Source organism: Bos taurus, chromosome 6, assembly GCF_002263795.3.
Source record: "Bos taurus isolate L1 Dominette 01449 registration number 42190680 breed Hereford chromosome 6, ARS-UCD2.0, whole genome shotgun sequence".
Taxonomy (NCBI): domain Eukaryota; kingdom Metazoa; phylum Chordata; class Mammalia; order Artiodactyla; family Bovidae; genus Bos; species Bos taurus.
This window is the reverse complement of record NC_037333.1, coordinates 65,326,136-65,343,505: the sequence shown is the minus strand read 5'-3', so window position 1 is coordinate 65,343,505 and position 17,370 is coordinate 65,326,136. Positions and strand designations below refer to the sequence as shown.

The 17,370-nt window shown below is 38.8% G+C and overlaps 1 protein-coding gene across 1 annotated transcript in view; it reads left to right on the top strand.

Moving 5' to 3' along the window:
* COX7B2 (cytochrome c oxidase subunit 7B2) overlaps positions 1-9,274 on the top strand; it is a 134,824-nt gene extending 125,550 nt beyond the window's left edge. The window contains 1 exon segment of the mRNA NM_001244116.2: positions 8,858-9,274. Within this exon segment, the coding sequence (NP_001231045.1) occupies positions 8,920-9,156 (237 nt within the window). The 5' untranslated portion in view covers positions 8,858-8,919 and the 3' untranslated portion in view covers positions 9,157-9,274.
* Positions 9,275-17,370: the final 8,096 nt, after the last annotated feature.

Sequence of the window (17,370 nt, the reverse complement as noted above, 5' to 3'; positions counted from 1 at the left end):
TCCCTCAGACTTGCTTTCTTCTTTAGCCTCTTTCCCTCAAGGATTTAAAAGAAAAACTAAAACGAAATATCAGTTCACTAAAGCAGGCACCCTGCCCCAAGGTTTGGCAAAATGCATCCTGTCTTACTGTGTCTTCTGAGGCATCTGCAAGGGAAAAAAAAATCAGTTTACTAAAGTCAGCCCCTCTGGCCAAAGTCTTTCTTACTTCCAAATAATGAATTCTAAATGGAAAGGAAAAAAGAGTAGAATACCAGCATCTTGTTAAAAGTTTCCAAAATTTTATGAAAGCAAAAATAAAAAAATAAATTGTACTGAAAGAACTGGTAAAAAACAACTTGCAAAGTGATCACAGTTACTACTTGAGGGCTGTGAAGTGCTCATCTCATCAAATGATATTTCTCTGCAAATGCTCCATAAGTTGCCCAGGTGATGGCAATAACAAAAGTCTTATTCTTAAAGGTTTTATTTGCAGATATATTTTGAACAGAGTTTAGCAGGACAGAGATAGTCCAAGTAGGAAATAAAATCTGGATTTTTCAGAAACAAGGATGAAAGGATTATTCTGCAGCACTCAATATTCCAATCTAAATGTGGATTTGATCCGAATTAACTTCTGGAATAGACCATTACTGCCCTAATTTTTGACCAGTAGCTGAAAACAATTTTCATGAAAAGTAGAGACACTTTCAAAATTAAAATGTGGTTGATATCTAAAAGTTAAATATTAATATTTTAATTTTTCTCTACTTTTACGTGAATATGAATAAATACTTAAAGACAGGAATACCTTGCACGTTTTTATTTCAAGATTTAAATGAAAGTTTCACATTATGCAAAGAGGGGTCATTGATGCAACTCTAATGGCCATTTAAGAATCATACAATCTTTCTGCTCATAGAGTGTTTAATGAATAAAAAGGTAGATAGGGAAAAACATACACACAAAATATTAAAACTGTAGAAGTCAGATTCACATAGTAAAGGCTAGAGTTAATTGCTGAGAGTGTTAAGATACCCCCAGGCTTACCACACACTCTATACTCCCTGAGTCATATGTTGCAAGTCCCCACAAGGAAGTGATTTAGTTTGCAAGATGCCTCCTGGAGCTATTAAACTATTTAAAATGAGTACAGTGATGTAACAGCATTGAGAACCAGAGACATCCTTTGGTGTTCCCCAAAGTGCGTTCTGGAAAACACTAATATGGAAATATGCTCCAGAGGAAGAAAGCGTGCTGGCTCAACTAAGTTTGGAAATCTCCACATGGCATTCCTCTCAGAGAATCACTGTATGCGTTAGCACCATACAGGTTTGGGAAATACTTCAGTAAAAAAGAGTTTGACTTTATTACCTGCATATTTACCAAATTTAGATGACACTGAAGTCGTTTAAATAAATAACACTCACTAGCATCAAACAGAGATACTGAAATAGGCATATCTTTAGGGAAATGCTGATAGAAGGTTACTTTACTACTGAAATCAGTGTCAGGCAAGTTAAAAGATATATTATGTATTCCAGTCACTGGATTGGGATATTATTCTTTTAAAGTTTAGAAAATAAATTCTCACATTCCGGTTTCTATGTCAAGTTCTGAGAGTTCCATTGGCATGAGGTGGATGCTCATCTTTACATGCCTTTGCAACCAAAAGAACTGTGGTCTAGTGCTGCAGAGCAAAGGACTGGATACAGAAATTTGAAGACTGCAGAAACAAGGGACTGGCATGTTTTAAGATCTTGATTGGGTGAACTATCCAAGTTCTAATCATTCATCATTAACATTTGCATTATTCCCTTGCAAACTCTTCCCCACACCAGAGTAATGTCTAAGGTGCAATGTTGACCCCATAACTCATGTTCCTAATGTCTCTCAATGGCTCATTTTCTAGATAAAATTTTCAAAGTTTCTGGAATTTATTAAAACCACATTCTTTTTCTTTAAAAAGAAACCACTCTTTCCTTTCCAAGATTAAGTTGGATAAATGCTACACATTTCTCCAGATGTTTCAGTTTACTGAATCCATAGACTCTTTTAGCTGGACCTGACTCTACAACAACCTACAAGCCTTGGAATGCACTTAATATAAAATCTTTTGGGAGTAAGCACAGCAGCTTCCTTTCTGACATTAATACATTGCCTAAAATAACAAGGTCACTTATTTCCAATGTTTGAAATGGATCGTAATGTAAAAATAACATGGAACTTTGCTGGATCTACTAGAGTTTAAGGGCTTCCCTGGTGGCTCAGCAGTAAAGAATCTGCCTGCAATGTGGCATACTTAGATTTGATCCCCGGGTTGGGAAGATCCCCTGGAGGAGGAAATCGCAACCCACTAAAGTTTAATAAAAAAACAAGATAAAGTTTAACAGAAAACAGTCATGCCATTGACTTGTAGTATGGCGTGGAGAAGAGCCCCCAACCTCTGTGTAACAGTTTTGTTCTGTTATACGTAACTATCAGAAAGGGAGAAAATGAGGATAGTTGAGAGTGCTTTGTGACTAAAGAAAATATAATGGGCACTTCAGGAGAGAAGCACATTAATGTAATCAGTTACATAAAAGGAATTGCCTGAATGAACACTATGGTTATTCTGAGGATGGATAGAATTGAATCCTTTCAGCATTCTATATAAGATAGAAATAGTCTGCTCACTTTGGCTGTGAGAAGTACCTGAGGGAGAATATATACGTTCTATCCCTTCACTCTTCAAGCACCATTTGCCATTTGAGGGCATTGGCTGGCAAGTTGTCCAGTCTGTCATTTCTCCCTCCTGGCACAATAATCCACCACTGTAATCTGCCTTTGTGTTTGTTCAGGTGACATTCATTTGTGTCACTTTTAGGCTTAATAAAGTGACATAATCCACACCCTTAAACAAATGGCTGCACCATCCATCGATTGAGTAACTCAGGAGGCGATATCATTACATATGAAGTAGACAATTGTTCAACATTTCCATCAGGGGCACTGCTTCATGCAGGTTCCCAGATCTCCTGTTAGAAAAAGGCTGAAGGCTTAATTGTGATGGGTGACACCACATCGTGTACACTTAATCCCTCCTTGAGCAGCCTAATTTTCTGAGAAATACATAAATGAACAAAGACACTGCCAATTTGGTGCATTTTTTGCGTCAGTGTTCTGAAGTCGTTGACGAAGAGTAGAAGAGTAGAAATAAAAGGTGGAAATAAAAGTGTTGCAGTTGAGTAATGGAGTCTAGGAGCCTTAGCTTTGAAAGCATATTATTCGTTATACAGCAGAACACCCGTGTTACTAGCGCTTTTAATGTTTTTAAATGCTACCAAATGTTTCGTTGACTAACCTATTCCCAGGGGTTCCGTATAACTCTTTCAGGTCACTCAGGTACTGCTTTCTAAATTACCGTGGTGGTGAATTCAATTACTGCTGTACTCTTTCAGTGGCCTAAAAGAATAAATGGTCTTCCTAAAATGTTTTTCTCTTTGGAAAGGTCTAGAGTGTTAGGGCTGAATAGGACCTTAGAGATGATCTGATTCAGTGTTCCATAAACTTGTCTGATGACAAGATTCTCCTGAGAACTTGTTTTCAAAAATATAGATTCTCAGGCTTCTTCCCTGGATACTCTGTTACAATATATTTGACATGGGGCCCAGGAATCTACATTTTGTGATGAAGATTCCAAATAACTAAGGCGGGTTTGGGAAAAGCCAAATTAGTTCCACTTTTTAATTTTATGGATGAAGAAGCAGATGCCTAGATAGATTAAATGATTCATCTAAATTATACTGCACAGAATATTTTGAAAAATTGAGATTATTTCAGGACAAAAGTTGTGATGGGCAACTTACATGCATCTCATAGTAGAAAATGTATTTTCTTAAAATTTAAGCCTTCTTTATTGAATAGAACAGTGCTATTTAGAAGATTGTGACAGTAGTGATGGAAGACACTTGACTGCATACGACAGTGGTTCTCAAGAATGATTTTGCCCCACAGGTGACATTTGGCAATGTCTGGAGATACACTTTGGTGTCACAGCTAAAGAAAAAGAGGTACTACTCGTATGTAGTGTATAGAGACAGAGATGCTACTAAACACACTGCCACACACAAGACATCCTCCTACAGCAAAGAAGTACGTGGACCACCGTGTCAATAGTGTCCAAGTTGGGAAACCCTGGTATTAATTGCTTCTTGAGCATTATCTCCCTTTGAGATACTTAATAGGCCTATCTGGGCACATTTGAGAAGTAGGATACAGTTTCCAATTTTCTTCCTGAAATTAGATAGAAAGTCTTATACCAAAGTTAAGCAGGTCATTTATTGACCCATGTCAGGCTATTCTTAGGCTGGGTGAAATTCTTTTTTTTTTTTTTAATTTTAGGACGATATAGTAAAATCCTTTTAGGATTCTTCGTCTTTCGTCTACTCAAATATCTAGACCTGTCATTCCTAGTACACCTCAATTATGTCTGCTTTGACCTTTCTGCATTCTGTATCTAGATCACCCAAATTCTAATTCCATGGGATCAGCTAAAAGCTACAGTGTCAATGTCTGCTGAGTTTTAACAGAAATTGAGACAGTTTGGGGCATAATCTTAACCTAAAAGGCTAAAGTGAATAGAATACAAATTTACTTAGAGTAACTTATTTTCAAATCAGTATGATTTTTTCCCCTAATAGGTCTCAATTTTATCTCCTCTCTGTCGTCAGTACTTAATTCAGATACTCATCATCTTTTTAGTAAACCATTGAAAGAAACACTTAACTAACCTCTTAACTTTTCTGCCACTTTTGCTGTTTTCTTACCATTTTTTCACCTAATCTAATTTGTAAAGTGCTTTTTCCTCCAGATTTTCCCCCACCTTAAAATTTTCCTGATTAAACCAATAGGTAGTTTCTCCCCATCAGTAGAATGTTTCTCAATTGTGGATTACATATGGAATCTTTATAAAGAGGAAAGAAATCATTTTATCTCAGCTGATATCTACTTAATTTGATTGTAATATCATGTATTTATGTATAAACATAAAATCAAATTCTTCTTTATGTTTAACGTTTAACACAACTATGAAACCAAAACAAATTTTCAAATTAAAAATGAACCAAACTATTCAACAAATAAAATTCAAATTTGCAATATAACTCAGTAAGACAGTTAATATTGTCTTGAAACTAAAGCATTGCTTTCAGTGGCCTTGTGTTCGTTATTTTCAAGTGCCTGTGCTATATGGTAAGCTGTGGTGTGACTGTTCATCTAATTCTTTATTCTGTCCCTGAAATCAGTGCATTATTTAAATATAAAACCTGCCTCTATTCTTTTCATATTAGCCCAGGACAGATAAATGTACACTAGTGCAATTGAAATGCAAAACAAGGATAAACACAGGTACTAGAAATTGATACATCAGCCAGTTCTCATATTATTTTCTTGTATTTATTTATATTGTATTATTATAAAGGGAAAAATCACAGAATTAAGAATTCTTGTAAATTACAGGAAAGGCTTTGTGTTTGAGCACTGTTTCCTCAACAATGGGAAAGACTGACCTATAGAAGTGAGTCCAGATGCCACAGCAAGGCATGTAAAGTCTTCAGTATCCACTGCTGTTCTTTTTTCATCCCTCCAGGCTCATCCATGGTATTTGCTGTTTTAGTACTTATTACTTAGTGTTACAGAGCTCATCAGACTGCCTTGCTCCCATATTATTTCACCTCTCTGTGCTTTTGCTTGTGGTACTTGGTCTACATTTTTTTCCTACCAGTTTTGTTTTTTATGTTTCTTAATCATCGTTCAGATCAAGCCTAGATATCTTTTCCTCTAAAACCATTTCTAGAACCCCGGGGTGAAATGTACCTCTCCTCTGTGGATTAAGGGTACCCAGTGACCTTCCCTAAACTGTCTCCTCCCTTGTGACAGTGCTCTGTCCATCACCTCCCTCTATCAGAGCTACAATAAGAGTAGGGATGGTGCCACTAGCCCGGGTCCTGTCATACCAGGAATCACTCCAGAAATATATGCATGCATGTATGCATGTATGTATAGTAAGCTGAAGTGACCCATTTTAAACTGAAGACCCATCTCTGGTAACCAGGCTAGCTTTTGTTTCTTTTGTTTGTTTCCAATGCTCAGAATTGAATGTACTTTAAGAAAACATGGCATAGTTGAAAATGCACAGTATTTAAAATCAAAGGACTTGATTTCACATCTTGCCCTGTCATTTATTCTTGTGTGTAAGATGGAGATAATCACCATCTCACACTCTTTTTGCGGATGTGCAAAATTTTGGCATAATATTTGGCAAACAGGCATATATGCAATAAATGTTCGTTTCTTTCCTATGTTATTGCTTTACTTCTTTTTATGGGCTGTAGGTATTTAAAATTGTTATTGTTACCAGTGAAGTTTCAGATTTATATACCTCCTTATTACAGTTAGATTGAGGACCACTGTTAGTTACATTTTCCTGCACTGTGCTTCTGCTTTACTGTATAAAATAGATGGGACAATCCATCTTTCCTTTTCATCCTCACAGGATACCTCACTCCCTGTAACTATTTATATTTATTCAGAACATATTTTTTTCTTTTATTGCCACAGGCATGAGAGAACCTCTACTTTGTTCTTATTACCTAGAAAAATCTGTCTTCTTCCTTCTCTTTGTAGTCCATTTTCATGAAAAAGCATCTACTTTGAGAAGCATTCTCTTTACCGGCATTGTATTTTTGAATTTTCCTTTTTTATGCTTTCATACAGTTATGAGAATCTATAGCTTCAGTTCTTTGGGTAATAGACTTAAGGCTCTTAGATAACACAAAATTTATTGTAAAAGTAAGTCATGTGGAGTTCAGCAAGATGGAAAATTTCTCTAATCAGTAGGTTCCCAGCTCTTACATGTGTTTTGTAAACAAAAATAGATCAAAGGTAGATATGAAAGCAACTGATTCTGATTTAGCTGATGCTTACAAGGAAAAACAAACAAAGAATGAAAAGGTGGCAGTTTTTTTATTATAGAATGAAATGACTGTAACTACATAAAGCTACAGAAAGCATTCCTAATATGAAATTCTTAATAATGGACACTTATTGGTACAAGAAAATTCAAACTAGATGGAAAAAAGTGTCACAGATCTGGTGATAGCCAGAGGATGAACTAAGCAGCAGAGGGATACAACCAAGTGTCACTAGAGACAAAGTATTTGAGTTTCAACTTAACATTGAGAGGATAGGAATAGTGAAACCAATTTGTCATAGAGCAGCAGGCATGAGTTGATGACCCACAGGAGATGCCTATTATCACGAATTATTCTCTGGTTCCGTGCCTTCTTAGAGACTGAAAGCTCTGTGGCGCAAGCGCTTTTGTATTGTATTAAGGCTGCACCTGTCATACTCTGATCCATTTCACCTTCAACCAACTCTCTGAACGCCACTCAGACTAAAACTGCAGTGCTTTTTGGTGAAGAGAGTCATGACTAACAGAAAAAAAAAAAAGCTATGAATACTTGAAACATCAGAGGAAATGCATTTGGTTCTGTTTTTACCCTGTTTGTCACAGTCATGAAGAGTACCACTTTACCATCTGGTAGGAAATAAAAGAGAACCTTAGGGTCTTGTTTTCTAAGTTGGGAATAAAATAATTTGAGTTGGAAAATCTCAGTGAACAGTTGAAAGTTCACAAGTACTGACCTCAGGCCCTTTTGTATCCATGTTGCCTGCATTTGGGGTTCAGTTAACATATGTCATTGCTAGAGACTGAGCACTGTTTGACAGCTTGCACAGAGAAGAGAAATTAATAGAAGGGACTCCTCCATGCATTTCTGCTTCTATACCTCTTTTCAGTGTAACTATCTGTTTGAAAAATTAGAATTATTAGGGCTATTATGGTCATGTACATCTGATTTCATGATTTGGGGTCTTGTTCTCAGTTGGTTTTAACTTCTTATGAGAATACCAATGTTCATTTATATTTCAGATTGACTCAAAAATGTTCTTTCTTAATTTTCATGTCAGCTACTGGGTATGCAAAATTACATTCTTTGTTCTTGAAGATTTTCAGATTACTGGAGGAGAATATAAAGATAATTCTTTAAGAGAATGACAAGACGAGCCATCGGCTGTAAGAAAATATTTGCAAAAGACATATATGATAAAAGACTGTAGATTCATTGCAACAAATCTAACAAATGTGCTATGCTGGTGCAGGATGGTAAAGGCACAGGTTATATGGAGACTTTATACTTTCTATTCAATTTTTTGTGAATCTAAAACTAAAGAACTTAAGTTTGTTTTAAAAATGATTAAACCAATGCATCATGCCAGATGGTATGAAAGAAGGGTTGTAAGAAGTGTAGAAGCCCAGAGAAGAAGGGCTTATTCAGCCTAGAGGGGTTTCAAGAAGACTTCATAGAACCGATGGCCTTTAGACCAGGATTTAAAGGTAAATAGAAGTTGCCCTGTAGCAAAGTGCAAGGCAAGAATTACAGGTAGAGGAGAAGAAATGAGGAGGTTTCGAAGGGAAGAAAGGAGCAAGAAAAAAAAGAGATATGACATACTTGTGAATGCCTTTTAATTCTGACTGAAATTAGAGTTTTACTGTAGACATAGGCAGGTCATTGGACTAGTGTGGCATGTTGGAAATCTAAGCCATTTTATCAGCTGGACATTTTTGTCTCAGTTTGCCATTGAAGAAATTAAGGCAAAAAGAACTATATGAACTGCCCAAGTTCATATAGCTGGTCAGTGGCAGAGCCAAGACTCAGATCCAGACATCATGAAAACTCAGCTGCCTGACCACACTGCAGGAGATGGTGTGGGTAAAACCTTCAAACTGGGAAGAACTAAATGTAGGTCAGATGTCATTGCCCATTTTTTGTTTTTGCAGGTTTCTTCACAAGGAAATAGACCAGCAGCTTCAATCAACTTCAGTTCTGTCATACCTTCATGATGTTTCCCTTGGTCAGAAATGCACTAAGTAGTCTCAGGATCCGAAGGATTCAACAAATTAGACAGAGTCACTCGAAACACTCACCAGATTTTCATGACAAATACGGTGATATCCTACTAGCCAGTGGAACCTCTTTCTGTCTTGTTACATGGGTATTTCTAGTCACACAGATTGGCATACAGTGGGGCTGTTCCCCTGTTGGCAGAGTCACCCCACAAGAGTGGAATGAAGAGTAGCCATCACAGTTACTGTAAAACAGAATTGTTTCAAGGTCAATTTGTTCTTTAAGCACTCTGCTGCTCATTAAACTATAGCATAATTGAAGAAATAAAATGCATGTGAAACTGTTGAAAAGTCATTGAAAATAGTCATTATTGTGCGTGAAAGCAAGGCAGTAGTGGTATGTATAGATTCCAGGGCATTATGAAGAATAAATATGTGAAAGTAGAATTAATGAAACATGTACTTTTCTGGTTTAATAATTTACATATCCTTCAGCAGATATACATACATAGGTACTTTACAGAGGGGCTTCCCAGTGGCACTAGTGGTAAAGAATCTCCCTGCCAAATCCAGGAGCTGCAGGAGACTTGGGTTTCATCCCTGAGTCTGGAAGATCCCTGGAAGAAGAAATGGCAACCCACTCCCATATTCTTGCTGGAAGAATGTCATGGACAGAGAAGCCTGCTGGGCTATAGTCCATGGGGTCGCAAAAGAGTAGGACATGAATGAGCATCTGAGCACACACATACTCTTTACAAATTTTACAAATTTTTGTCTGGCAAATCCTATTAAATCTTACTTTAAAACAATTCATAATTGACCATTTTTCCTTCCCCAATCTGAACCAACATACTTTCACTGGGATTATTATAAAAACTTCCTAGCCTGTCTCCTTTTCTTTACACTTGATGACCCCCAAGCCTGCCCCACACCCCCCAACCCAGTCACACACTATTTTAAGGACAACAGCAAGAATGATCATTTCAAAACATTAGTCTAGTTGGGCTTCCGTGGTGGCTCAGACAGTAAAGAATCTGTCTTCAGTGCAGGAGACCTGGGTTCAATCCCCGGGTCAAGAATCTCTCCTGGAGAAGGGCATGGCAACCTACTCCAATATTCTTGCCTGGAGAATCCCCATGGATGGCGGAGCCTGGCAGGCTGCAGACCATGGAGTCGCAAAGAGTCAGACATGACTGAGCGACAAGCAGAACACAGTGATTTTACTCCTTTCTTCAAAACCCTGCAGCTCCCCCTTCCCTCCAGAGTACCTTCTCTCTTCCTGGAATGCATTTCCTCCAGACCCTGTATGACTCACTCCATCACACATTTTCTTGGTCTTGTTTGCATACTGTCTTTTCAGAGAAGGTCTCTAACTACACTTTCAAAAATTGCAAACCCTGCTTAGACCAAGCTTTGTTTATCCTGTCTACTTGCTTTATTTTTCTCTATAGGATTTTCATCATCTGACACATAGGATATATTTTATTATTTATTGTCTGTGTATTTTTTTTTCATAACTTTATCCCTACAACAGGGCCTGATAAATTAGGTCTTCAGTAATTACTGGTTGAATTAATGAATTAATGACTGATTTGAGATAATTCACAGTTGTCCTTCTTAGTCTGAAAATAATACATTTGTTTACCACGGTGGGTTTGCAGTGATTACTGGAGATTTTATTAGTATCTGTTGCTACTTTACAAAGTGCCTTAAAATTTAGTGATTTGAAATGACAGACATTTATTATCTCACAGTTGCTGTGGGTCAAGAATTTGGGTATGACCTAGCTGGATATCTCAGGTCCAGGACTTCTTCAAAGTATCAGACAGGGCTGCTGTTATTTTAAGACAAACTGAGGGAGGATCCATATCTAAATTCACTCACATGGCTGTTGACTAGTCTGAGGGCCTGACTGGATTGTGGCTGGACACATCAGTTTCTTGTCATGTCGGTCTCACCATAGAGCTTATAATGTAACAGAATAAGAGAGGGTGTCCAGGACAGAAGCTTCAGTCTTTTTGTAACCTAATCTTGTAAGTAACATTCCATCACCTGCACCATATTTTGTTTATTAGAAGTGAAACACTAAATCAAGGTCCTGCAAAAGGGGAGGGAAATTTACAAGGGCATGATTGCCTTAAGGCAAGGATCACTGGAACTCTTACGAGAGAGACTTACTATCTCTTACTAGAGTGACTAGACCACCTCCTACTTCTGGATGATCAATTTCAAGGTAAGTGTACTGTTCTCAAGCTCAAATACATATTCTTATAATTATTCTCTGGATAAAGGACACATTCCTCCCTATTATTACTATTTGAGGGTTTTTTAGAATCTTTCTGAGGTGTGTTATTTATAGGTCTTTGAGGAATGCCCATTTTCAGTTCTGTTAGTATTACTAAGTTATTCCCCAAAGTGGTTAGTTTACATTATTTTTTTTTAAATTTTTATTTTATTTAACTTTACAATATTGTATTGATTTTGCCATATATCAAAATGAATCTGCCGCAGGTATACATGTATTCCCCATCCTGAACCCTCCTCCCTCCTCCCTCCCCATACCATCCCTCTGGGTCGTCCCAGTGCACCAGCCCCAAGCATCCAATATTGTGCATTGAACCTGGACTGGTGACTCATTTCATATATGATATTATACATATTTCAACGCCATTCTCCCAAATCATCCCTAAGCAATGATATGTACAACTTCTTGTTTCACATCCAAACTCACTCTTAAGAGTTTTCATACATTTTAATATTTTCTACTTTAATGAGCATGAAATCATAACTCATACTTTGTTTCCCTGATAATTTATGAGGTCAAACATCTTGTGTTAGCTTTTTGTGTTTGGGATTTTTTTGTGTATGTGAACTTTCTATATGTTCCTTTTTGCCATTTTTTTTATTATTTACCTTAATCATGCAGAAAATTTTGTATATTCTTCATACTATTAATGATTATATCAGTCATGATTGAATCAGAGAGACAGAAGCTGTGTGAATAGTATAGACTCTAGAGCTAGAAGAGAAGTTTTTACAAGGCTGTTGTCTTTGGTACTGAACAAGTTCTCAGTAAAGGAAGAAAGCTGAACATCAATAAAGGGAGTGCTGGGGCCAACAGGAATTGAGAAGGATGCACTGAACCATGGCTATAAACTGGAAACTATGCCTCTTTCTCACTGTCTCTTAATTGAGATGACAAGGATGCCTTATGGGAGAAGCTAGAGCCCTTCACAGTGGAACTGCACATTAACCTGGCTCAGGACTCAAAAGAGCTGGAGAAAAACAGGCGTTTAAGCAGTTACAGGCCCAGGTGCTATTTCTTATCAATCAAGCCAGAAGATCGGTAACAGCATACGCAAGCTGCCACAGTGCAGGGCCACTTCAGTGCAATTCAGTTGCTCAGTCACGTCCGACCCTTAGCAACCCCATGAACCACAGCACGCCAGGCCTCCCTGTCCATCACCAACTCCCGGGGTCCACCCAAACCCATATCCATTGAGTTGGTAATGCCATCCAACCATCTCCTCTTGTCGACCAGTTCTCCTCTCCTGCCCTCAATCTTTCCTAGATCAGGGTCTTTTCAAATGAGTCAGCTCTTCGCATCAGGTGGCCAAAGTACTGGAGTTTCAGCTTCAACATCAGTCCCTCCAATGAATACCCAGGACTGATTTCCTTTAGGATGGACTTGTTGGGTCTCCTTGCAGTCCAAGGGACTCTCTCAAGAGTCTTCTCCAGCACCACAGTTCAAAAGCATCAATGCTTTGGTGCTCAGCTTTCTTTATAGTCCAACTCTCACATTTATACATGACCACTGGAAAAACCATAGCCTTGACTACATGGACCTTTGTTGGCAAAGTAATGACTGCTTTGCTATCTAGGTTGGTCATAACTTTCCTTCCAAGGAGTAAGCGTCTTTTAATTTCATGGCTGCAGTCACCATTTGCAGTGATTTTAGAGCCCAGAAAAATAAAGTCAGCCATTGTTTCCGCTGTTTGCCCATCTATTTGCCATGAAGTGATGGGACTGGATGCCATGATCTTAGTTTTATGAATGTTGAGTTTTAAGCCAACTTTTTCACTCTCCTCTTTCACTTTCATCAAGAGTCTCTTTAGTTCTTCTTCACTTTCTGCCATAAGGGTGGTGTCATCTGCACATCTGAGGTTATTGATATTTCTCCCAGCAATCTTGATTCCACCTTGTGCTTCATCCAGCCCAGTGTTTCTCATGATGTACTCTGCATATAAGTTAAATAAGCAGGGCGACAATATACAGCCTTGACGTACTCCTTTTCCTCTTTGGAACCAGTCCGTTGTTCCATGCCCAGTTCTAACTGTTGCTTCCTGACCTGCATATAGGTTTCTCAGGAGGCAGGTCAGGTGGTCTGGTATTCTTATCTCTTTGAGAATTTCCCACAGTTTGTTGTGATGCACACAGGCAAAGGCTTTGGCACAGTGTGTAGAAATAGATATTTTTCTGCAACTCTTCCTTTTTTGATGATCCAGCGGATATTGGCAATTTGATCTCTGGTTCCTCTGTCTTTTCTAAAACCAGCTTGAACATCTGAAAGTTCATAGTTCACGTATTGCTGAAGCCCGGCTTGGAGAATTTTGAGCATTACCTTACTAGCGTGTGAGATGAGTGCAATTGTGCAGTAGTTTGAGCATTCTTTGGCATTGCCTTTCTTTGGGATTGGAATGAAAACTGCCCTTTTCCAGTCCTTTGGCCACTGCTGAGTTTGCCAAATTTGCTGGCATATTGAGTGCAGCACTTTCACAGCACTGTCTTCTAGGATTTGAAATAGCTCAACTGGAATTCCATCACCTCCACTAGCTTTGTTTGCAGTGATGTTTTCTAAGGCCCACTTGACTTCACATTCCAGGATGTCTGGCTCTAGGTGAGTGATCACACCGTCGTGATTATCTTGGTTGTGAAGATCTTTTTTGTATAGTTCTGTGTATTCTTGCCACCTCTTCTTAATATCTTCTGCTTTGTTAGGTCCATACCATTTCTGTCCTTTATTGAGCCTATCTTTGCATGAAATGTTCCTTTGGTATCTCTAATTAGAGGTCTCTAGTTTTTCCCATTCTGTTGTTTTCCTCTCTTTCTTTGCATTGATTGTTGAGGAAGGCTTTATCTCTCCTTGCTATTCTTTGGAACTCTGCATTCAGATGCTTATATCTTTCCTTTTCTCCTTTTCTTTTCGCTTCTCTTCTTTTCACAGCTATTTGTAAGGCCTCCTCAGACAGCCATTTTGCTCAGCCACTGCTGAGTTTTCCAAATTAGCTGGCATACTGAGTGCAGCACTTTCACAGCATCATCTTTCAGGATTTGCTCTACACCAATCTTCCAAGTGTAAAATGGATGCTGGTTCATGTCTACTATCCCTATCTCATGCATCTCTCTCTCCTGTGGCCAGTCCTAACCTGAAACCATAGAGGGGAGGGAATTCTGGAAAAAGTTCAATCCTAGCTAAGTTGACATTTAAAAAGCTACAGTAATCCACCACTTGTCAACTTGCTATCCATGCCAGTACTTGAATTTCAAATAAAGACAGTAGCAAAAATAAGCTTTCACCTAACACAATGCAACTGTCTCTTTTAAAACTAATACTCTAATCCTATCCTCAAAAGAGGACACCACAAAGACCCTTTATCTGTGGCAGGGCCAGTTTAGTGGAACCGTTGCTGTGACCTCTACTGGAAACTTAGATGTCTAGACCAGCAAAACTCTAAAGTTACAGGGACAGGAAACAAATGCTTCTCTAGTGTAATGCTAGGGGTGATTGTGGAAAAGCAACTCTAATCTCCACCTCTTGATTTCCAGGCCTGTGAAGCTCAGTTCTGGGAAATAGCACCATATATTTATTGGTTATTTAAAGCAAGTCCAGCATCTTGGGAGACATTACTTCAGCTGGCAAGGTAGTGTTGCCCAGTTGTTGCAGTCACTAACACTTCAAAAATGTCCCATTACCATTTCATAAGTGATGGGAAATGTGGTAATATTAGTGACTCTGAGAAGCATAAACCTATTACTATACTACATTTGCTATAAAGTAAGCTGCTTTGTCAGTATCAGTGCTGTGTTACATACCATGGTACTAAGTAAGACACTTTGTAAATTAATGGATGATGGTATTCACAGAAAAGTCACAGAGAGAAGAGGTAAATTGACCTTGTTAGTAAGTGGGTATTCGAATGAGAACAAAATGTTGCCTGTTCCATGATGAAGATGTCTAATGAAATCAACCTAGCACTGATAGCGAGCTGACTCCTTCCTTTCCTCTAAGAAATTAGTGTCCAGTAAAGGTGTAGTGTTGGTCTATTCATTTGATAGATTGGGTACTCAACAGTGACTACAGCCAGACTAACCTTGATGAGTGCAAGTCCACGTTGTTGAGCACAGACAATCTCCCTACCTGCTGTCATGATGACTTTGTCTCTGAGCCACGGTGAAAGTACAGGGTGGCTGAGTGTGATAGCCGCAAGAAGGGATCATCTTGTCCACCTGAGCATTAAGATAGATACACTTCTGATAAGTTTCCTTTGGTGAGCATTTATATGGGTCTGAATATCTTCCTATTCTGTACTCATTTAGAGAAATCTGTTACATAATCCATTCCCAGACTTGTCACCAATTTTCCAATAGTGTTGCTTCTAATTCCCTGACCAGCTTACCAAACCATTAGGTGGTATCCATGACCAGGTGTACGGTTGTACCTCCAACTAAGCAACAACTCTGTGTACTATTTCATGTACTGCCTACCAAGATTTCCCTTCTTCAGGGACAATTGGTAATTAAACTATATTGCTGAAGCTGTCTGCTTTCAGGTAGGGCCAGCATATTTTGTAGAACCAGATCTGAATTCTTTATTCCTCATTCAAATGGCTTATGAACCTATAAATCCTAGATTTTGAAGTGACATGAGACTTTCCCAAACCTACAATGTGTAAACAGTGGAACCTGGAGTCAAACTTTAGAATTGTTATTTTACTTCCAAGTTACACTGTCTCTCAGTGTTTCTTAGTGTACGGCTTGGACATTCCAGAGAAGGACTCAAGCTGGAGCTAGAGAAGATAGGGAGTTATCATAGATTGTTGTGAAAACCAAGGGGGTGAAAAACATTATCAAGAGAGTATATCAACAAGGTGGAAGAGGAAATGGGAACCCACTCCAGTATCCAGTATTCTTTCTTGGAGAATTCCATGGACAGAGGAGCCAGGTGGGCTACAGTCCATGGGGTCACAAAGAGTTGGACATGACTGAGTGTCCAAAACATGTATCAACACAAACACACACACATATCAACAAGGAAGCAGGTATAAGGAATACATGAGGTATGCAATGAATACTATTATTTTATGTTCACCTTGAATATTTTCTAATTTGAAATGAGAATGCAAGCCTATCTCTTTAGGCTTATATATGCATATGTAAGTATGGGCATGCATAAATGGGAATGTGTATGTGTGTGGGGGGGTGTGGAGTGTGCATATTTAGGTATACAGATATAGACACACATCTATATCGATATACACAGATGTATACATATTTTTTAAATTTATTTAAAGGAATGTCTATACACATAAATGGACTTCCCTGGTGGCTCAGATGGTAAAGTGTCTGCCTACAATGCAGGAGACCCGGGTTCAATCCCTAGGTCAGGAAGATCCATTGGAGAAGGAAATGGCAACCCACTCCAGTGTTCTTGCCTGGAAAATCCCATGGATGAAGGAGCCTGGTAGGCTTACCATTCATAGCATCGCAAAGAGTTGGACACGACTGAGCAACTTCACTTTCACTTTCATACATATAAATAAGCTTTGCTGCTGAGTCACTTCAGTTGAGTCCAACTCCGTGCGATCACATAGACGGCATCTCACCAGGCTCCCTCGTCCCTGGGATTCTCCAGGCAAGAACTCTGGAGTGGGCTGCCATTTCCTTCTCCAATGCATGAAAGTGAAAAGTGAAAGTGAAGTCGCTCAGTCATATTAAAATTTGTGACCACTGGTCTCTTACAAGAAATTGAAATATTGCATTTTTTGCTATTTCTGTCTTTTCCCACTGGATTGTAATCTCAGTTCAGTTCAGTCGCTCACTCGTGTCCAACTCTTTGCAACTCCATGAATTGCAGCACGCCAGGCCTCCCTGTCCATCACCAACTCCTGGAGTTCACGCAAACTCACGTCCATCGAGTCGGTGATGCCATCCAGCCATCTCATCCTCTGTCGTCCCCTTTTACTCCTGCCTCCAATCCCTCCCAGCTTCAGAGTCTTTTCCAATGAGTTAGCTCTTCTCATGAGGTGGCCAAAGTACTGGAGCTTCAGCTTCAGCATCATTCCTTCCAAAGAAAACCCAGGACTGATCTCCTTTAGAATGGACTTGTTGGATCTCCTTGCAGTCCAAGGGACTCTCAAGAGTCTTCTCCAACACCACAGTTCAAAAGC